We start from the raw sequence: 22987 nt of genomic DNA, 5'->3' as shown, positions 1-22987 counted from the left end.
GGGCGGGGTTTGCGGTATTGCTACCCTTACTTCTGCGCTGCTGCTGGCATCGGTGCTGGGCAGCTGAAGAGTGGTGGCTGCTGCTGGCCGGGAGCCCAGCTCTGAAGGCAGAGCCGCCGCCAGCAGCGGCGCAGACGTAAGAGGGGCATGGTATGGTACTGCCAGCCTTACTTCTGCGCCGCTGCTGGTGGGGCACCATCTTCAGAGCTGGGCGCCTGGCCAACAGCTGCTGCTCTCCAGCCACCCAGCTCTGAAGGCAGCACAGAAGTAAGGGTGGCAATACTGTGACCCCCCTAAAATAACCTTGCGACCCCCCTGCAACTCTCTTTTGGGTCAGGACACCCAATTTGAGAAACGCTGGTCTCCCCCTGTGAAATCTCTGTAGTATAAGGTAAAAGCACACAAAAGACCAGATTTCACGGAGGGAGACCAGATTTCACAATCCGTGACGTGTTTTTCACGGCCGTGAATTTGGCAGACCCCTACACATAACCCTGGCTAGAGGGTACAGCCATGCTGGTTTGTGATGGCAGCTTTCAGAACCCAGGACCATGGAGCCTGGGAACAAAATGGTTGGAGGGGACTGGTCTGTTTCCAGATGAGGAGTGAAAAAACTGCTCAGTGCCTCCCCTTCTCCTTTCCCCCAGTCCCATCAGATAAGAACAAGGGGCCAGCCATGACAGTGATGGCTGGCAGATAAAAGCAAAGGTTTCTTCACACCGGTGGAATGCTCAGTAGAGTCAGATACTGTGGCTGGGTATAAAAAAGAAGCTGGCTAATTTTTATGAGCATTAATAAACACTGGTGCAGTCGTTATGCATGTTAAGAACGAGCTAATCAGATTTTATGCTTCAGGGGCGTGAGCAGATCATGTGTGGGGCTGAGGAAGGACACGGAGGCCTAGACACCCCTGATCTCCTGAACTGCACAGCCGGCCGGCCGTAGGGAGAGTAGGTGCACCCCCATGGAGAGAGAGACTAGATGACCAGATAGTTCTTTACCAATCCACCTGTTTCTGAGCGCTGTTGGCTGGATTGGATCCTTTTGCTGCTACTGCACGAGCCCCTTCCCCTTGACTGGAAGCAGATTCCTCCTCGGCTGTTAACAGTCGAAAGCCTATGACACACCAGTGCGTGGCTCAGATGCCAGCCAGCAGGGGGCGCTGGTGCACACACACCAGCCAGCGGGTGACATGCCCGTTACTACGGTGGAATACAGGTGGGTCAGGCGGTGGCAGGATGGGTGATCTCCCCTTGCAGGGCCTGCGTGTTGGCCATGCAGCCAAATGCAAGAGGAGCTGGCATTTCTCCAGCGGTGCCAGGGGCAGCTGCTGCGCCTGGGCAGAGATCAGCAGGGACACGAGAGCCAGAAACCACGATTCACTGAGATATCGTCAGCGCTTCTTGAAACCTGCTCCCCTATTAATAAGCATGAGAGCGAGTCACTCATTAGCCAGCTCTGGCCTTCAGAGACAGCGGGCGTTGGTGAGCTAATGAGGCAGAGACTCCCACCCCGGCCACAGCCTGACGGGTGGTTAATCGCCTGTGACGGCCTGACACGATGTCCTCCGGTAACAGGGAAAGGCGGCGGTGGGATATTTGCCTCCTCATCCATCTTCCCAGAATCCACCTGTGTCCCTTGATTCCCCACTGCTTAGAAACACCCCTCTGGCTCCATCCTCCACACCCCCCCAGGGTTCCTTAAGGCCCAGCAGTAGGAGGGCTCCCTGCCAGGTACACGTGCAGCGGCAGGAAAGAATGCACGGAAGCCATCTGGCCACGCTCCCCACGGTGAGGGCCCTGGCGCGCTCTGTGCCACAGCCACCCCGGTGCTTGGCACAACTGTCTCATCTCTTTAGCTCATCGCCTGTCTCCTGAGCTTGCTTGGCTCGGCATGGGCTCCTCCCGGGGCTGGGGGAGCGCTTAAGCCTGGAGCAAGGCAAAATGTGTCTGCTGAAATGTTTTTCGGGGTAAAATGAAGAATCGGCGACACCAAACTGGTTCTCGAATTTGGGTTGGTTTCGACAAATTGCTCGTACTGGAAAAAACACCCTCAAATGGTTGTGATTTTGGGGGGGTTCGAAATGATGCTTTGTTTTGAAGTTTCTTTCAATTTTAATTAATGATTTAAAGAAAAGCATTAAAAACCACGCAACACTGGAACAAAAATATTTTTTTTTCTTTTCCATATTCTAAAAATGTTAAAAAAAAATAAATCTTTTTTTCAGTTCCACCCAAATGGATTTTGTTTTTTCAGATTTTTCGGCATTATCAGCAAACTAAAAACTCCGCTATTGGCCCCGCTGTGCTCAGGAAGGGGAGGCTGCTAAGTGCTCCTACCCCTGCTGAAGAGAGGAGGTTGCCTGGCTGGGGGACCTGCCAGCAGTTCAAAGACAGGATGCCACCAGTTACCCGGCAACGAAGGATCAATGTCAGCTCCCTGGGCAAAGCCCGTCTGCCTGAGGATCAAGGCTGGCCTAGCGTGGTGAGGGCACATGCTGTATGCCTGGGAAAGGGCTCCAGGGGAATTTCCAGATGGAAGTTCTCACGTCGGTTCCAACTGGCAGCTTGAATTAGGAAGAGAGCAATGGAGCTACTGGGGCGATGGGAACTCCAATTGGAGGAGTCTAATGGAGTCTACTGGGATTTCCAGCACGTCGACTGTCCAGGAAACACCCTGGTGAGGGGAAATAGCCAACTGCTGCCTCCATGCATGGAGACGTTAGTCACCTGCAAAATGCAACAGTGTGGGGAAAATCTATCCTTCAATCTCTCCGCATGATCTATCAGCACAGGGGGGCCACACGGGCAGCAGCCGCCAAGCCCCCAGTACTGCACCGTTAGGCTAGTTGCTTTGGAGCGGACAGCTGTAAAATCAAGCTGGATCTTTGCTCTGTTGCCAGCACAAGGTCAGATAGTGTCAGTCCCAATACAGGCTACAGCCACAGCCAATCCAGCGTGCTCACCCCCTGCTCTCCACTCTGACTCGGCAGAGAAAGACACAACTTCCATAGAGCAGACCAGGTGCTTAGCTGATGTATATGAGCTTGGCCCCAGTGTTCTTATAATGCTGTAGGCAACAGCACCGGAAGAGCCATCATCATAGGCTGCCTTTCTCCTGTGGGCTGTTTATAGGAGGGGGACAGACACAAGGCAAAGCACAGGTTTGTCACTTGCGCCAGCAGATTAGCCAAGATGCCCAAATGCTACCACTTGGAGGTGTAGGTTTGATTCTCAGACTCTGCCTTTTGGCTCATAGGTGGCCAGGGGCCAAGACCCTGAGCCCCCAGTACTGTGGGCAGTTGTAAGTGTTGCTGGATAGTTTATGGGTGCCCTACCCAAAGACGGGTCTGAGCTGCAAAACTCAGCTCTGGAGCCAAGCGTCCCCGATGTTCAGAGACCGGAGGTTCTGGTTCTAGTTTAGCTGCAGGGGACCACTGGGCTCACTACTGGAGACTGAGTGACAGCAGCAGGGCTGGGATCTCTGTGTGGGGGAGGATGGGATGGGAGGAGCGGAGAGCACCAGCAGATGCTTTTGCATGTCCCAAGCTCACACTCATGAACACAACTCCCCCTTGGCAGGGTCCGGATCTGTAACAGGAGCACGGCGCAGCTGCCCTAACCAATCCCATTGTGCACTGACCAGCGGGGAGGTGGGCTAGGCATGGGATGGGATCTGCTTCCAAGTTTTCATTTTGCTGAGATTCATTCTCCGCAGATGCAAACAACCTCGTCAGCAGCAGCTGTTTGCCTGGTCTCTCTCGCTCATCACGATGCCACTTCCTTATCTGAAGCCAGCCGCCATCAACAGGATGATCAAGCCCATTGGCTCCTCTTGCTGTTTGAGGGGGATGTTTCTCTGCCAGACCTCTTCAAGCTGCTAGCTGGACGGTTTCAGATAGGAGGAGAGCTCCACCGTTTCCTTCCACTACATGGGCTCTGGGCCCTTCGATGACAATCGGTCTCAGGGGTTGGGAGGAGAAGAGCAAAGGAATCTGGCTCTACAGGAACTTCCTGACACAAGTTCTGGATTTCAGGCTGGTGAGGAACTCTAAAGCTTTGGTGTCTGGGACCAGATTTGGGTCAGTCCATCCTACATGGATTCCAGTGGCTACACCTGTCTCTCCCTTTGTTAATAGTTCATCGGGATAGGTCCCCAGACTTGTGTTCCAGCAGAGTGGGGGAACAGGCTTCATAATGGAGAACATGGATACCTTCGGCAAGTCCTCTCTCTTTCCTGCTGCTTCTAATCTTGCTCTGCATTAACTCATGCTGACTTTACCCACCTGTTGCAATGCCAATCTGGCCATGTTACCCCTGCCCTTGGGCTGAGGGGAACTGCCTTTATGTGTATGTAGGGGAGAAGAGGCACCTACAGGACCTAGGTACTCAGAGCAGAACAAATCTTGGAGGAGAAAGGCAGACACACAGCACTTCTCAGGGAACTAGTGATGAGTTAGAGTCCCAAGGTTTGGGGAGATCCAGAGTTGGGAAGTGCCTGATTCAAAGTCCACTGAAGTTAACGGAAAGCACTGACTTCAGGGAGTTTGGGATCAGGCCTCAGAAAAGTTGGATCCCTCCAGGGCCACTCACTGGTTTGAATCTAATCCAGGATTTGGCAGGGACAGAAAGCGCTTACCGTCTGATAACTCAATGATGATCTATGAGCAATGAGTTTGGTGCCCTCTGTTCAGTGCTTAGGGAACCCACAGGTCCTGCTCCTCAACAATCCCAGTTTAAGAATTTCACCCCAGCACCAACATTATTGGGACTAACGTACATGCCTGGCCAGTGCTGGAAGAACAGGAGAAAGGTGAACTGGCAAAGCAGCATAGAGGACGTTTGCCCAATCAACCACAGCTGTTTGCTTTTGAGAGCACCATGGAAATTCACTCCCTCCAACAGTTAGAGGGGAAGAAATTAGGACTTCAAATCAGGATTCTCCTTTACACGCCACCATTACAAATACAGTCTCGCCCCATACACCTCCAGTCAGGCGGAGGTTGCACATATTGCCACCAATCATAGCTACCCTGGGGAGCATCTCCCCTGTTAATTATTCACTCCCTTGTTCATTATTCAGGGGAACTATGAAAGCCTCTCCTTGTCCATCTCTGGTTCTCGGCACGCTGGGCTGACAGAACACGTTGGAAAGTCAGCCAGGCAGGTGTTGGCTTGAGCTTTCCCTGCTTTTGACGGAGCAGCTCGCCGTGCCTGGTGGAAATTCTTATGGGGTGTTGGGTAGTATTGCCCGTCCCGCCGTGCTGGCAGAGATCCAATGAGCCAGCATTTAGCACCTCTGAGGTTACGCTTATTGAAGTGAAGGGAGCTCCAGTTGGCAGTCCCACTTCCTCGTCTTCACCTGTTTGGCAACATTTGCTTTGCGAGGCCTGCACACGGTATGGTTTATGGAATGGCTGCCATCTCAGTCATCGGCAGGGACTGAAAAATATCTGATTTTTTTTCCACACACACACACAAAAAAAAAATCAAAATCCAACCTTTTTTTGGGGGGGGGGGGTGGTAAATGTTTTTGATTTTCTAAAACTGAGCATTTTGAACCAAAAGCGAAATATTTTTACCGAAAATATGTTTGGTTTTCAAGTTTTCAAAAACCAGCTGGTTTTTTTGTTGTTGCTGTTCATTGGTTTGGTTTTTTTGTTGAAAAATCTGAAAATGTTCAGGATAAAATGCGGTAAAAGTTCCCAGGAAAAACAGTTCGCCCTTTTTGGCCAGTTCTAATTCTCAAAGGAGTCTGGTAACTCGGACTCCCGGCTGGAAATTTACAACAGCACCGAAAGCTCAGACGAACAATCCGCTTCTCTCAGCACCCCTGAGTCACCTGAACATGGGGTCTGCTCTGGCCTACAAACCACATGGCTGGTTATCTCCCAGAATTCTTACACATGCACCACTCCCGGATGAACCAGTCCAGTCAGGCCTTGTCCTCAGCACTAGGGATATCTACCCCTTCTACAGATCCGGGGTCTGCCGTGGATTTGGGAGTCTCATTACCCAACAGGGGGTTGCAACGCTACAATCTAAAGGGATACGAGACTTTCGGTGAGGGTTGCGTAGTGTAAAATACCTTCAGCGTGCAGGGAGACCAATGGGCAGGTTAAGTCCTGACTCCCCTCTAAGCTACTTCATTTAACAATCATACAGTGACCTTTTTAGTGTGCAGTGTGTCTGCTGAATGGGATTTTCTATATTTTTTTGCGCCAGCGAGAGGAAAGAGATAATTAATCTTGGGTGCTGGAACCTGAAAAATTAATGAGTGTGGCTTTAATCCGATCTGGGCTGAAAAATAATGGGCTGAGAGGAGCAGCTTTTGCCGTCTGATATGCTTGGAGGAAACAGCAAGGATGCAAGATGCTTCCCCTCTTCTTCCTTTTGAAGTGCTGGGGCTGTTTTGAAGGGGCTCTCATTGAAGAGCGAGTTGCTTTACAAGCAGGGGGCGGGGGAAGAAGCCACTTCCATATCGTCAGCACGATTTGGAGCCCATCAAGCTTCGTTAGGTCCAGCGTTAGTTGCTAAAGACGACTGAGAGCAGAAGATTCCCCGCCTCCCTCCCATAATTTCCTTGTTATACTGAGTTTTCTGCGATGGAGACAGGAATGTGTGATGCTAACGGTCAGGAATGAGGGGTACGGTCAGCCTGGGGTGGGAAGGGGGGAACGGACGGCTCAGCTGATTGGTCGTGTGCAAGGAAGCCGTTTGATTCTGCAGCGGCTGATTTGAATCCAGCCCAGATAGTGCTGAAGGAACATTGTTACGCTGTGATGGGTCCAATGAGTTTGGGGGGGGGGGGGAAGGAGCGGGAGAGGGGCTCTCTTTCTGGTTCCTGATTGGTAGAGGGCCACATCATAAAAACCCAAACATTCCTCTCTAGCTGGCCGGCAGGAATGGATCTTCCCGTTGGCTCCCTCAGCAGACGTGGACTCAGGACGGCCTTCTGCCCCAGCGTGGGGTGCACTTGCAGGGTTAGCACAGACGGGGGTTGTTGCTGGCCATGCTGTGCCCGCTCTAGGGACAGAGCGGGGACTCCAGGGCTGACACAGCCACCATGCAGGAGGGTGAAGTCCATGCCGGGGAGGATGCCTTGAGCAGAAAGGCTAGAAGACCCACTGGAGGATGTGGCTACACGGATGAGTCTGGGCAGCATGCTCAGTGCCAATCCCCCTCTTCCTTGGCACGTACGGCCGGGAGCCCTTCCCAGCCTCCCAGGGCTTGCTTGTTTAACCCTGGAGTGCAGCTCTTTCAATGCCCGCTGGGCGCGAGGGGAGGAGTTGCTTCGGCTCCTCTTGGATAAGGGCTGGTTTGGTACCTGTGACGAAGTGGGAATGTTCTTAATGTGGTCTTTGAATGCTGAGTGGGGAGTATTGACCTGGGAAGGTTGCAGGGGAGTTTTGCTGGGACGGTCTGCACTGGGGATGGGAGACTTTCCTTGAGGGAGGATACCTGAGCATGTAACATGAGAACCCAGGAGGCGGGTTGGAGGCCAGGTGACCCCTCTGCCCGGGAAACTGGACAAAGGCTGGGGGAGGAGCCGGGGGGAGGCTGAGTGAGACGGCTGGAGGGAGTTTCAGTTTGGAACTGGCTGGGAAAATGGAGGGGAGCCCAGATGGGGTTCTGGCCTCCCAATGGGGCTCTGGCCTCCCTGCCCCCCCCCCAAGATGGACCTAACTGAGGGGGTCCTGTGGTCTGTACCTGCAAGACCTGTCTTGGACTGTGTTCCTGTCGTCTAAATAAACCTTCTGTTTTACTGGCTGGCTGAGAGTCACAGTGAATCACAGGAAGCTGGGGGTGCAGGGCCTTGTCTCCCCCCCCGACACTTCGTGACAGTACCCAGCGCCCAGGGCAGAGGAGTGTCCATGAACTGAAATAAACAAGTAACTAATGGACTCAGCATCGTTTAAAAGGTCAATGGATTCTTGCCCATGAAGCAAAGAGCCTTGAACCACCCCCAGACAGAGGCGCTCTGGGAAACGGGTCAGCAAACTGGCTCCATCCGTCACAGCAAGGGGCAGAGCTAGATGGGAGGATCCCTTGCCAAAAACGCCCCCTGCCATGAGGTGCTTGCCCCATAGAAGCCAAGATCTGGGCGTGGCCAGCTCAGTGGGTCTCTGTGGTGGGGATAGAACACGAGGAGCGAGGCAGAGGAGAGTCGAAACCTCCCAGGGCCACCCCACAAAGGCACCGTAAGCTTTGGCCCGGCTGGAAGAGCAGGTGGTGCTGTGGGCCCAGACTGAGGAGCACCAGCAGGGCAGCATTTCTCCGGGGACAAGGACAGGGTGCCCCAGCCCCCCTTATTTTTTGTCTAAAGGAGCCAGCGTGGCGGTCCGGGGCTGTGGGTGTAACAGTGAGCTCTGCTTCTTCCGACCGTGTGCCACAGCGAAAGGCTCTCTGGGCAGTGCCAACCCTCCCCCTCTGCCGGGAGAGACACTCAGACCTATGGGTCAATGAGGGCATGGAAAGATGCCGGCTCCAGGTCCAGTGCTGGCAACGGAGGACACTGAGGCAAAGCCAGCCCTTGCAGACATGGTGGTTGCCCCATTTCTGGTGGCTGCCATGGGACTGGGCACAGGGGCCAGCGCCGTTCAGCACCAGGGCTGCGTTGCCGGGGGAGACGGCTGAAATCCCCCCCAGCGTAGCTAGCGGGGTGCAGGGGAAGCAGTCGCTTCCCCTCACCCCTTTTCCCAAAAGCGGCGCCTTTCCAAAGGCAGCCACCGGCCGGAGGAGCGAGGGGGGGCGCAGGCTGGCCGCCCGCAGCACAGCCAAAGGAGCAGGGGGGCGCAGCATGCGGCCCGGCCCCGCAGCCGCGGCCGGAGGAGCGAGGGGGGGCGCAGGCTGGCTGCTCACAGCGCGGCCGGCAGCCATGGGGGGCAGCGGGCGCGCGGCTGGAGGAGCAGGGGGGGGCGCAGCATGGTGGCCGGAGGAGCGGGGGGGAGGGGCGGTCAGCGGTGCAGCCGGAGGAGGAGCCAAGGGGGGCGTGGCCAGAGGAGGAGCCAAGGGGGGGGGCCTTTTTTAGGTTTGCTCCCCCTCCTCTTAAAAGCTGGCTACGCCACTGAGGCAAAGGGCCCCGCCTTGGCCCCTCTGCCCAGTGCGGGAGAGCACCCAATGGGCGTAACAGAACAATCTCCTAGGAACTGGTGTGTGGCCAAGGCACTGAGAGAGAGAGGTGAATGAGGTGCAGGGCAGGAGGGGAATTGAGCGATTTCAGGTCCCTGGGTTAGCAGAGGGTTAACCAAGGGGCTGAACGAAGCGGGGGCTCAGAGCGAACAGGCAGCCAGAAGAAAAGGAGAGTAAGGGAGACTGACTCGTGGAGCAGCCCACACAGGTGTATATCCACTCATCACACAGCCATGGTTAAATGCAACCCCCTCTGGGGAGCGTGACAGTACAGCTACACCACACGATGCTGTAGGAGAAACGAGGAACACGGGCAGCACAGCCGGGGTAACGCCCGCTGCGGCAAAAAACGCCAGAGCATCTTTCACGATTGCAAGTGGTCAGAAGCTTGGTTTTACGTCTCATGCAGGACCCGGCCCCTCTAGCAGGACAGCCTCTCCCAGCACCCCCACTGCTGAGCCATTAGCCCCGTCCTGGCTCAGAGGGAGGAGCATCCTCTGATGTATATCTGGCAATACTGCCCCGTGCACCCCAGGTATGTGCCTTGGGGGTCACCCTTCCAAGCGCTGACTAGGCCCAACTTGGCTCAGCTCCTGAGAGCGAACAGAATCACAGCCCGAGATGCAGTTCATCGTCATTGTAAGTAGCTCTTAGCTAGCGCTTTCCATCCGGGGATCCCAAAGTGCTTTACAAAGGAGGTCAGGATCATTATCCCCATTTGACAGATGGGGAAACTGAGGCAGGTAAGTGTCTTGCTCAAGGTCCCCTGGGAATAGAACCTAGTCCAATGGTTTCTCCACTAGGCCATGCTCTGGTGCAGCGGGCACAGGAGGGAGGTGGGGAGCCGCTTGCCCCAGCTGATCACAGAACCCAAGAACCCCCATAGAACCTTGCCTGATAGAACCCAGGAACCCAACCCCTTAAGCTTGAGTGTCCGGGCTCCAGCTGGAGCCCTGACAACCACACTGCTCTTTTTTCGAGCCCCACTAGCATGAATCTTCTACCCGGGCTGGGAGACACACCCCAAGGGTCCTGACTGCCACCCCCTCCCATAACCAGCAGACACAGAGACCCAAAGAAGCCCCTCAGCCCACGGTCGGCAGGCCTCCTCCCAGGCCCAGGCAGGAGTGGAAGGGCTTGGAAAGCAAAGCAAAGGGTAGGAAAGAGAGTGGGAGGGGAGTAGAGAGATGAGTAAGAGGGAGAAAACACGAGGTGTGGTAGGAAAGAAAGGGTGGGGGGAGCTGGAAGAGGTAGGATGGGAGGAGGAGAGAGAGGGGATCAAAGAGAGAAGGCGCGTGGGGCCGGAGGGGTCTTTATCACCATAAACCAGACACGTGACGTCGTGCCCCTTTAAACCACCCCTCCCCCCGCGCGCGCCTTACCTAGCGTGACCTCGGCCTGCATAGGCATGGAGAGGGCGGGGTGCTTGACCTCACAGCTGAAGAGCGCCTCATTGTCTATCTGCGGGTTAAGTGTCCACATGAGCATGGCCCGTACCTCCACGGTGCCGTCGCTGAGCGGGATGTGCGTGTGGTGGAAGTAGTAGACGGGCTCCATGTCGTGGACCCACCTCGGGAACTCCCGGCTCACCACAGTCTCTGGGATGATCTCGGTGGCTGGGCTGAACAGAAGTCCCGGGTCAGGGGTGAGGCTCTTGAGGGGGTCCTCCGTGTAGGGCCGCCCACCCCGGTCCTCCACGTCCAGCAGGGAGAGGGACTTCTGCATCTTGGTGTCGTCCAGGTCGCGGTTCAGCAGGTTCCGAGCGGCTCGGCTGTCCTGTAACCCGGCGGCGCCGGATGGAGGCTCCAGGAGGGGCACCACCTCTATGAGCTCCCCGTCTCTCTTAAAATACACCTGGGGAGGGAAAGAGGGAGGGCCTGGGTTACCGCTGGCCACCCAAAGGATCCCCACCTCACCTGCCAGGAAGCATACAGGATTCACAGGGACAGCCAGCGTCCCGAGACAGGGGGACTCGATGGTGCCGCATTGGCAGCTCCTTTCTGCGCCAATGAGCCTGCTCCACTCTGACCCCCGTGAGCCGTCCGTCCCTGGGACCAGAGGGTAGCTCCATCCCGGTGTTGGCGTCGGCTGGGGCTGCCCGTTGGACAGAAGCTTGTCCGCTAGGGATCGCAGCAAACACAACCCGTCCCATCCAGGCCACTGAACGGCTGTTAGACAGCAGCAACTTCTAGCTGTGACCTGCCCTGGCTGGATTTCAACCATCAACCTGGGTATGAAGGACTCTGGGTTGCACTGAGAGGTGATATGAGATGGACTCTCCCACCTTCAGACTCCCTGAGACCCCAGACACCCGACCTACTGATGCAGACGGGGACCTAAGTTGGTATCACACCAAGGAGCCAGGAGACCAAGCAAGTCAATATGGTGGTGGGGGGCTACATTAGCTTCTACCTTCGCACCCCCTCTTGGTCTCTTTTGGTGCTTCTCCATGGGGCTAGAAAACCAGCCTTCCCCTCTGGTAGAGCTGAGCCGAGACGACAACCTGGGGCCCGCTAACTTTCTAGGCCTGCACCTGGCCGCTGAGCTAAAGAAACAGCCCTGCCAGTAATAGCCACAAGAGACGCTGTGCTATATTACCCACAATGCCGTCCAGGAGCGGCAAGGCCAGACAGGCTGAGGTGGCCAATGCCAGCAGAGGACGGTTGGGCAGCATGACGGACGAATGGCCAGAGAGTCACTGGAGTGGGATACAAGTTGGCTCCCCGAGGCTGCCTGCATGAGACATTATTCATCCAGCACTGTCCTCTGCCCACCGCTTCTCTGACCCCAGCCTCCTCACTGATCCTGGGACACAGAATGTGTGGGCAAGGCAGAGGGGAAGGTGTACGTGAGAGAGAGAGAGAGAGGTGCGTGCTGCTGTCGGTGCAAAGACGAGCAGGAGTGTCCGAGTGCGGTGAGTGTGTGCGAGACACGGGCGTGTGTCTGTCTGCATCACGGCGTAAGAATGAGCGTGAGAGCAAGAGGACGTCGGACTGCTCGTGAGCAGGCGAGTGTGAGGAGAAAGTACAGAGGGGAGGAGAGAGAGTTGGAGAGGGTGTGAAGTGTATGCCCAAGAAGGTGTGTGTGTGTGAGAATGTGCAGGGGGGGTTCATGTTTATCTGAGAAGGTGAGTGTGTGCAGGGGTGTGGGTGTGTCTGAGGTGAGTCTGTGAGGAACGGGTGTGTGAGCAGGGTGCGTGTGTATGTCAGAGTGTTCACAAGGGCAGCAGCTGTGGGCGCGTGCGTGGAGATCTCAGGGTGAGTGTCCCTCGCAGACACAACAACGCCTGCGTAGGGATTTCGAAAGCCTCTCTACAGCAGAACTGTATTCCATTTCAAAGCGCTCCTTCAAAGTCTCTGAAGTCTCAGCGTAATGTAAAGGCTGCAGGACGCTTTGGAGATAAGCGTTTGAAAAATGACACAATATTTTTATTTAAATGCCTCAAACATCGGAATGCAGAGGCTGGAATAACTCCTGATCCTTTGAGAGAGCAGAGAACCCCCTGGTCTCCTCCGTGTGTTTATTTAAAGGAAAATCATTCACAAAATAAGTTCAGAACCTGCCTTCAAGGAAGCTTAGACAATAAAATCTGCCGAAGACATCACCTGATGCAATGGAACGTGGCCTTTGCTGTGAGCCTGTATGTTCATGTGAGTGCAGAGCAAACCAGAGCATCCAGCAGCATTCCCTGGGGAAACGGGGGGCCCGGAGGCTGGGAAGAGGCAAAGAACCATTCACTTGTAGGTGCCAGACAGAATCTAGCCCGAGTTGGCAATGAGCATGTAGCACATGTGAGATGAGTTTGGTGGATCTCAGCCTCATTCCCGTGGGCAGGTTTGAACATCAGTAAAATCTCTATCATGATTTGAGCGACTGAGGCGCACACCCAGGGACTATTCACCTTTACAGGTGGGCCCAGGTTTGGGAGAAACATCCTCTGCTGCTGTCTAGGCTGGACCTGCTCTGGGCCACCCAGTGGGCTCCTGTCTCCAGAGCTGTCCGTCTGTGACCTTCCCCTAGAGCTCAACTCAGCTGAAAACAATCCATGCTTTGCCTGGAGGAACTCCGAGTGCCTCCCAGGACCCTCCTCCACCTCCTCACAGCTACCCCCACCATCCTCACTGGTGCCCACCACCATCCCACCTGTGCCTGCTACCCCACACATAGCCTCTGCCATCCCACCTTCTCCACCACTGCTCCCACTCCAATACCCACCACTGTCCCCGCTCCATCCATACCTACCTCCCCATCTGTGCCCATCAGCACTACTTGTACCCTCTGCCACCCCACTCCCTCCACCACTGCCCCTACTCCACCTCTACCTAGCATCATCCATGCTCCATCCATACCTACCATCCCCACCACCTGCACTTACACCCACTCCCGGACCCATCCCCATCCCCATCCCCACCACCCCACCTATATCCCCACCCCCACCGCCGTACCTCCCATCCTTCCTGGGAACTGACAACACGGTGCTGCCTTTCTCCTCCCTCCCCAAGGCAAAGGCAATTCTCCCAAGAGCCTGTGGCGGCGCTACATCCCACCTGAACCCCCCCCCAACACACACCCCTTTACACACTCACCAGCGTGTCTCTAAGGGCAGCAGCGCTAGCAGAGACCGGGCCTGGCCATTTTTACCACCCATCCCACAGCAGGTGTAGATGACTCAGTGCCTGGACACTAGTGTTCCCTCTCACAACTGGCTGGTGTAGACTGGGCGGGGGGAAATATCACAGCCTTCAACAGCCACCAGTAGGGGGCAGCAGCTCCACCTGGTCTCCACCATGGAAGCCTTTGGCATTGCTGCGGAATTCGTGCATGGCGGGCAATGACGTTGGTTTGGTTTGTTCGCAATTTGCGGGTGATCAGGAGTGGATTCCACCAGTGGAGCGAGCAGAAGTCCACCTGTCAGCTCTGCCGATGAATCTCACACCTGACCACCCCCGCCCCCCGTTAGTCCAGTCCCAGGCAACTCCCTTCAGACTGCGCTGCGGGATGAGTCTGGAAAATCAGGAACTAGCATTTCCCCCGTGGTTTAAAACTAGATTTGACCCTAGGCCTTCAGGGCACCCTGGCTGGGCTGGATGGCTAGCCCCACTGTTCTTCCTGACGTCCCTGTCAGCGGGACGGGGTCCCAATCCCAAACGGACTCACTGGGGGGCAGATTTCTTTGTTGACCAGAAGAAAACGGAACCTGATTCAGATCGTGGGGTTGGCTGCTGCCTGGCACGCAAAGGGTGAAACCCATTCATTTCCATCTCCTCCACACAAGGCCAGTCTGAGTCAGGGTCTCACCAACCCAGGATGCTCAAGAGGCTGAAAAACATCCTGGTTCCTGGCTGGCACCTGGTTTGTATTTTTACATGGTTACTCTGTCTGACCCCAGTAGATTCCTCTGCAGCATGGGAGCCACAATTCTCCGGAGTGCCCGGCACACGCGTCACTACGGACAATGAGACACTTAGCTTCAGCATGGAGTGGAGCTGGGACCAGAACTGAAGATGCTAGGTAACGAGGGCACTGAGGGTGGGGGCTGGGGATCCTACAAGGGAGATCAGCCCTGGGAAGGAGGTCGGAGTGGGGGGTTACTATTTGCACTGGGGAGAAGGGTCCCTGGAGGGCTGGGGAAACATGTCTACTCCAGGGTGTGCTCCAAACAAAGCATCAGGCCCATTGGCCCACCAGCCCGCATGCTCTCAGCTTTGACTGTAGCGATGCAGACACATGACACATGGGACTGTCCCTATGGCCTGTAGATAACTCCGCTGCTCCTGATTTCATATCGTGCCTGCTGCAGGCTCTGCAGATGCCACCCCGCCATCCTGGCAGGGCAGGTTGGCACTGCTCATTGTACCAACCCTGCAGTCATTGCATGAGCATGGCTTGCAGGGCTGGAGAGATGGACAGCTCGGCAGGCAGGCAGCGCCAGGTATGGGGGCAGGAACCAAAGCGCCACGGGGTCTCCTGTGCGCTTGCTGTACTCACCGTCGGGGCAGGCTTCCCTCCAGAGACTATGCAGACCAAGGTGAAGTTCTGCGCTTGGTAGCGGCTGAAGGGGGCGGGCGTGTCCGCAGCAATGACTGAGATGGAGATGGGAGGAGCTGTTGGGAGAAAGACCAGGGTTATCACCAATGACCTGCTATCGTGCCCTGAGCCGACCGACCAGAGATCGTACAAGGGGCCTGTCCTGCAGGGCTCGCCAGCTGGGGCTGGGACAGGGAAGTGGGTTAGGACAGAGCTACCCCCAGAGGAGCATGTGGAGGCTCAATGTGCCCCCCTCCCCAAATACACAAGCACCCCATATACGCACTCCACACGTACCACACTAGTGCGCGCACACACACACACACACGCCTGCTGACACACACTTCCATACACCCGCACACACGGGCCCAGACCCATTTCCCCCCACGCAACCCGTAATCACACGTGTATACATTCTGTGTACACATGCATGCATGCACAACAAGGTCAGGCTCCACCTAATGCACCCCACACAAGTCGGTGTACACACACCCACACACTTGTGCACACAACACAGGCACACATATACAGTACCGCATACAAACCCATGGGAACCCTCCATGCACCAATATACATGCATACATCACGCCAGATCACCCATGCCCTACCCCTCACACCCACACACATGTACAAAATGCACTGCAGAACCTCCCCAGACACGCATGCCTTCTACAACACCGGCCACGGTACATCCACTCCCACCCAGGTGCCCACATACTCCCTTGCCCTCTTGTTCTGCACACCCACCCGCGAGGTGTGTTGCAGAGCAGGTGTTAGCAGCACGTGCAGTTGACCAAGTTCATGGGAGAATGGTAGTTTCCAGTTGTCCAGACTGTGACACCTCTCAGCCCCGAATGAGAGCGGCGCATGCATTCTCCCACGCCATTACCATAGGACGCCGATGTGAGTCACGGCATCATGGCAAATGTCCCTTCAGATCTCTCCCCCGGCTCCTCGGCAGAACAGCCTCGCCTGAGCCCCAGGCTGTCCTAGCAAAGAGACTATGGCATGGCTCCCACCGCTGAGCTGCCAGCTTCCAGAAGCTGGTCTTCCTCCTGGCACTGACCACCCTGGTGGAAGGTGGACAGGCAGCCTCTCTCTCCTCTACCCACATGGGGCCTTTTCCGAGCACTCCTCCCAGCAGAGATCCTCTGGGCAGCGCCCACGGACTCCCGTGACTCTCCTCGGAGCAGATCTCCTCAGCGTCAAGTTGGGATGGGAGCAGCGCCCTTGTTAACTCTGCATTCATTATTAATTGCTACCTCCTACCTACATTTTGGTAGCGTCTTGGCGGCCAACCGAGATCAGGGCCCCCCGGTGAGAGGTGCTGTGCACGCAGAGTACGGGGCGGTCCCTGTCTTGGCAAAAGGTGGGAGAAAGTGCAATTGTCCCCAGTGTACAGATGGAGAACTGAGGCCTGGAGAGATTCAGTGACTTGCCCACGGTCACACAGTGAGTCTGTAACACAGCTGGGACTAGAACGCAGAGCGCCTGAGGCCCACTCCGTTGCTTAACCGCAAGACCCACCCCCCTGCTCTGAAAAGCTGCTTTAGTTTAAAAGCAAATACTAAGACATGTGACAACAATACTAACAAACTCTCGGGCAATCTGACCCCGACTCTCACCACAACTGATGTTTTTTTCTGAAAGCCCCAGCTCCTGGAGTCAGGTGATCATGTGAGAATCTTGGCTTTCATCAAAAAAGTTTCTAGTTCCTGTAGTGGTGGAGAAAAGCTTCAAAATGTGACCCAAGTGTGACCTAAAGGCCAAAACCCAGAAGGCAACTAAGACGACCCCATGGGGCTGGCAATACTGCAAACTAATCATGAGTGATGCTTAGCAGGTCTGCCACACCCTTCAGCCAAAGTTCCCCTAGCTCGTCACAGACATTAACTGTGTAAGTGTCACTGCCAGGTAGGTAGGGATTGTTAACCACCTGTTACAGGTGGGCACATGGAACCTGACTGGCCCTGGGTTCACCAACAAATCGCCAGCCAAATGGTGGTTTGCACTATTGTTTGCTGAAGGGATAGGGCCCAATTCTGCTCGGGGCCCAACTCTCCATCCTCCATCCGTCTATCTCCAGAGCGTGGGCTCTTCAGGGCAGAGACAATGAGCCACAGTCTCTGCTGGTGTAAATGGACATTGCACCCCTGGAGATACCCCGATTTACGCCGGCTGAAGACCTGGGCCTTCCTCTGCACACGTACAGGGCCTAGCGTATGTTGGATGGGATGTATACATACAAATGTGTTGCCCCATTGAAACTGGGGGCATTACAGGGCTGCAAAGCCTATAAACCAGAGAAGGGCCTGATTGAAAACCACAAAGCAGAACTCCCCCAGACTCTGCCCCCGGATGGGCGGCGAGCTTTGCAGCATGGGCCTGCCTCCGGAAGGGCTGAACCAGATTCCAACGCGACTGGACTTGGAAAAAGTCTGGCCTCAGATCCGATTCCGGAGCCAAAGCCCGCAGCTTGGGCAGGCGTGTAATGGTGACAGCCCCAGCATCTTTTCATGGCTTCTAGCCACACAGAAACTTCACGAGTGAGGTGCTGCCCAGATCCCACACCCATCCCCTTCCTCTGCTACTCACGCATTCACTCTCCTGCACCTCCACCGCTCCATTTCCCCCCCGCCCCCATCACACAATCCAGTTAATCTAGCTCCACAGCGCCGACAACACCCTCCCTTCCCACTGCGCAGGGCCGGCTTCAGGCACCAGCTTCCCAAGCAGGTGCTTGGGGCGGCCACTCCGGAGAGGGGCGGCACGTCCAGCTATTCGGCGGCAATTCAGCGGACGGTCCCTCACTCCCGCTCGGAGCGAAGGACCCTGGAGCCGGCCCTGCCACTGCGGCATCCTCCCGGTGCAGGGGGAGCGCAGTGGGGCCTGGTACCGGAGGGGAGGAGAAGTGGGCTGCTGCTGCAGTGAAAGGCAGGGGGCTAGACTCCGAGGCCTGGGGAAGAAAGGCCCCACTGAGCGGCTAAGCCATAAATTTTCAGCTTTTAGGCAGATTGGAGGCGTCGCCAAAGAGAATTAAAAAAGCCCCCAAAAAACAAAAGGGGGTAAGAAAAAAGAAAGCGCCAACCCTCTGGTTTATGTGAAAATTAACTATTGAACTGAGCAATAACGGCAGCCAAGCCAGGGCCCCAACTGACAGGCGAGATAAACGCAAACTGCCGCATCTGTAGTCGGCAGCAAGGGCTCCTTTTATGTGGCAGCTGCTCCGTAGCATGTGCAGCCCCTCTGCTGCAGGCTGCCACCTTCCCGGCCCCTCCCGCCCGTTAATTACAGCCGCGCAGAAAACTTTTGACGAGGGCTCGTAAAATTTCTCCTCTCTCTCCACCCCCACCCGTGGGTTGCCTCTCCCAGGCCATTCGCTCGCTTGGGGGGAGAGATACATCTCAGAACGCGTCGTCAGCCCCACTGCGCCTTCATCCGTTGCCCTCGTGTGTCCCCTGTAGCCTCCGTGCTTTATGGGCCGGTAAATCAACACACTCGTCTCTTCTCCCCGGACTGTGAGGACCTGTTCACATGCCACCTCCATCCCCTCTGGGCAGCGGGAGGGGAAGCCTGACCACTGCTTAGAGCAAAATGGAAACACCACCCAGAGTCTCCTTCTCTCGTGAGCGATTGGCTCTTAAAATGCAAGCTCCAGGGCCCTCGTTTATAGGGTGCTGGTCTCAGGGAGATGAGTGGACGGCAGTACTGATTGGCGGTAGCAGAACTAGCTAGCTCTCTCATTAGTGGGGTGAGACCATCAGCGCTCTCCGGGCTCACCCTCTGATTGGTGGCAGGGAAAAGGTGGCGCTCTCTGATTGGTGTCATGAGACCGCCGGTGCCCGCTGATGGGCGGCACGGGACCGCCGGTGCCCGCTGACTGGTATCACCGAATTCGTGCTGCTGCGACTAGCACATCACCCTGTAGCCACGCCACCTCAGAAGGTGGTTTCACCAGATACCACGCTCTGACCGGGGTGTTTGTTCAGCAGTTGGATGGGAGACGCCCCAAGGAAATCCCAGCTGCTGTTGCAGGCAGTGCAGGTGATGACTCAGTAGGGGGCGTTCTTCCCCCTCTGTCCGTACTGAGCCAATACCCCCGCCGGGCCGCATCCACAGACAGAAGTGGGGGCTCCGGTCCCTTCAAATCACAAGCCTGTAGTGACATTTCACCCTCAATCGCACAGAATAAAATCCTGACGTCCTTGGCTCAGACGTCCACGACAGTTCTGCCTGTGTAAAACCGAACCCCTAATGCTTAGTTTGCCAGTCGCTGTATTGGGCATAGGATCAGCCCTTGAAAAATGTCTCTCGGCTTTTGCTCATAAGGCAGAACATTCTCCATTAATGGTCATCCCCACTTGTAGAGGCCTTACAACTGGTGGGGTTGCCATGGGCTAGGTCCCAGCTGGTGTAAATCAGTGTGGTGCCAGTGAAATCCAAGAAGCAATGCCAGTTTACCCCAGCTGAGGATTTGGCCCTGTGTGTTTTACCCGCTGTGAGAATTGCTAGCTAGATTTCCAGAGACGGAACAGTTCCATTTGACAAACACGCGCTTGATTTTAAAAGGGTTTTTTTCCCCCTCCTAATAAAATAAATTAGCAACCACAAAACAAGCAGATTGTTCTGCTCGGCAGTCTCCTGAAAGGCGTCTCCTGGGCTTTCATTTGGAGCGTTCTGGTTTGAAAGAGCAGTCAGCATGACTGTCATTGTCTTCTGAGTGCAAGGAGTATTAATCCGTTTACCCTCGGCTGGGTGCTGACTTCCCAGTGATTCAATAAAAACAACGAGGAGGCCGGTGGCACCTTAAAGACTAACAGATTTATTTGGGCATGAGCTTCCGTGGGTAAAAAACCCACTTCGACACGAAAGCTTATGCCCAAATAAATCTATTAGTCTTTAAGGTGCCACCGGACTCCTCATTGTTTTTGTGGATACAGACTAACACAGCTACCCCTCTGATACTCAGTGATTCAATGTTCCTCTTCCATACCAGGCAGTCACATTTTGGGAAGGCCCTTCGGTTCTTACCAAAAGGATTTTCTGCTCCACTTGTCTCCCGACAAACGTATGATTTCCCAAGTCGCGCCCCTCCCCTGGCGGTTATCTGGGAACATTAGGGAGTCGTTCTGTTTCGCTTGGGATGTTTTTCTGACTATGCCAGGAAAACAAATGGCCCAGTTATGATTATTTATAGCACAGTAGTGCCGAGAGGCCCAGATTGAGATCAGGGCTCCACTGTGCTAGGTGCTGTACACACATGTAGTGAGAGAGACAGTCCTTGCCCCGAAGAGCTTACAGCCTAAATAGATAAGACAAGGGGCAGGAAGGGGGGATCAGAGAAGGGAAACAACTTGCCCAATGTCACCCAGTGGCCAGTGGCACAGCCAGGAACGGAAGCCAGATCTCCTGAGTCCCAGCTGAGTGCCCTAGCCACTAGGTTACACTGCCAGTTTCTACAAGCCGTTCTGCACCATTAATTCCTGTTGGCTCGTAAGTCAGTGCTAGCAGTGAATGCCGCTCTTGGGTTTACCACCATTCACCCAGACCACTTAGAATGATGGGGCCTTCCCACTGCCTGATACCAGCAAAGATCCGTTAGCGCTGATGGAGGCCCAGCTGAACGGGTGTTGCAAGAACCCCCTTCAGCTCCTCCTGCGGGACTTCAGCTTTCGTTTTAATAAGTGCCCTATGCTGCCCTGCTGGTCGCCGAGTTATCCCTGTGAACATCCCCAATGCAGTCACTTCAGCATACTGGGAAGGCAATGCAGTCTAGTGGCAGGGCACCGGCTAGGAAGTCAGGACACCCCGGGACTGTGACCTTTGTGCATGTCACTTTCACCACCTGATGCCCGTTTCCACGCCTGCGTTTTGTCGTTTTCGAGTGCAGGCTCTTCTGGGCAGGCGCTGTCTCTCGGATGATCAGGGGGATGGAGAGCCTGTCTAAAATAGCTTGGGTTGTCTAGCCTAGCAAAGCGAAGGCTGATTGCTCTCTATAAATACATCAGGGAGGGAACCCCAGCTAAAGGACAACATTGGCCCCAGAACAGATGGGGATAAACTGGCCAGGAGTCAACCGAGGCAGAAATTAGAAGCAGGTTTCTAACCATTAGGAGGTTCTGGAGCAACCTCCCACTCGGAGCAGTAGAAGGAAACTAGTTTTAAAATGGAGCTTGATCAGTTTAGGAATGGGATTATATGACAAAGTTACCTGCAAGAGCAGGGTCTGGGCATGTTGACCCGGGAGGCCCTTTCCCATCCTACGTTCCTATGTGTGTATACAGCACCTTGCACTGGGCGATCCTGTAGTTAATAATAATGATAATAATTGTACCACTGGAATAAGGCCACGGTGACTCAGGTTTCCTGTGTCTAGGGGGGATGGAATGGAACCCCGGCACTGTCCGGTACAAACAGGTTACAGGAGATAGGTGTATCCATTGATAAAATGCCTCTGAGTTGGTATCTTCCACTTTCAGGGGTGAGGCTCAGCTTCCTTGGGCCCGTCTCTCCCCCTTGCCTCTGGCTTCAGAGCAGGGAAACGCCGTTCGCCTTCCCTCCCAGATTCTTTGACAGAGCAGCATGTGTGGCGTGAATGGTCTCAGTCCGCCTTTGCTATGTGCCTTGTTCCCATCATCCGTCTTCCCGGGATGTTTGGCAGGTTAAAGGCCGCTGCCAAGCAAGAAGCAAATGAGAACTGGGAGAGGTGCCCAAGGCAGGCCATTCCCAGACGTGGCAGCAGGTGGAAGCTCCCTTTCATGCGTGGATCATTATCAGTTGTGATACGGTTGGGACTTGGAGAGTTCCCACAAATTGTTCTCAGAGGAGGTGCGGCAGCAAACGCGGGCTCGTTAAGAAGGTATGCAAATCGCAGTACATGCAAATACTCCCTGCAGCTGAGATAAGACTTGCTAGGCAAGGCCGGGATTCCCCCATGGCACCTTCACAGAGGGCAGGCTGAAAAGGACAAAGGGGAGACTTAGACGTAGCAAGGGTGGCTTGATTGGCAGGGATGAGCTGGCCTCAGCAGTGGGAGATGCCCGTGGCAGTAGAGGGGAAGCCAGGGGATGCTGCGGCTCCTAGCTGTCGGCTTTCTAATTAGACTGGCGAGGAGAAGCACCTGCACAGTGACGACTAGCTTCAGCCGTGTCCCAGCAGAACCAAAGCCCATAGGCGCCGACTCCGTGGGTGCTCCGGGGCTGGAGCACCCACAGAAAAAAATTGGTGGGTGCTCAGCACCCACCGGCAGCTCCCTGTGGCCCCGCCCCACCACCCTGCTCCAGCTCACCTCCACCTCCTCCGCGAGTGCTGCCGCGTCCTGCTTCTCCCCCTCCCTCCCAGCGTTTGCGCCGTGAAACAGCTGATTCGTGGGGCAGGGAGGGAGGAGGAGGAGGAGGGGGAAAAGGCGGGGTCGGGGCAGGGATTGGGGGAAGGGATCCAATAGGGGCAGGGAGGGGGCAGAGTTAGGGCGGGGACTTTGGGGATGGGGTTGGAATGGGGGCGGGGATGGGATGGAGTCGGGATGGAGTCGGGGTGGGGCCAGGGGCGGGGAAAGGGGCGGGGGGGGTGTGCAGGCACCTGCCGGAGAAAGTTGGTTCCTATGCCAAAGCCACCTTGGTTTCTGGGCTCTGCAGGTCAGAGCGCTGCTGAAACGCTTGGTCACTTCCCAGGCCCCCAAGAGACAGGAAAGGGGGTCGGCCAGTGCAGCACATTCAAACACTCATAGCCCGGCCGGCCGGAAGGCACCATCATGATCAGCTAGTCTGACCTCTTGCACATCGCAGGCTGTAGATGGCTGACCTTGAACCCAGAGGGCAAATCCTGCAGCG

The 22987-nt window shown here is 55.5% G+C and overlaps 1 protein-coding gene across 1 annotated transcript in view; it reads right to left on the bottom strand.

Annotated features, from left to right (window-relative positions):
• The window catches only part of IGSF21 (immunoglobin superfamily member 21), a 164616-nt gene that overhangs the window by 14191 nt on the left and 127438 nt on the right, over positions 1-22987 (bottom strand). Inside the window, exons 4-5 of the mRNA XM_065421377.1 lie at positions 15120-15235; positions 10514-10985 (exon numbers count right to left, since the gene is read on the bottom strand). Coding sequence (XP_065277449.1) covers positions 10514-10985; positions 15120-15235 — 588 coding nt within the window. The remainder of the gene's footprint in view (positions 1-10513; positions 10986-15119; positions 15236-22987) is intronic.

Source organism: Emys orbicularis, chromosome 22 (assembly GCF_028017835.1).
Source record: "Emys orbicularis isolate rEmyOrb1 chromosome 22, rEmyOrb1.hap1, whole genome shotgun sequence".
In the NCBI taxonomy this organism is placed as follows: Eukaryota; Metazoa; Chordata; order Testudines; family Emydidae; genus Emys; species Emys orbicularis.
Note: the sequence above shows the minus strand (reverse complement) of the source record. Positions and strands in the feature narration are given on the sequence as shown.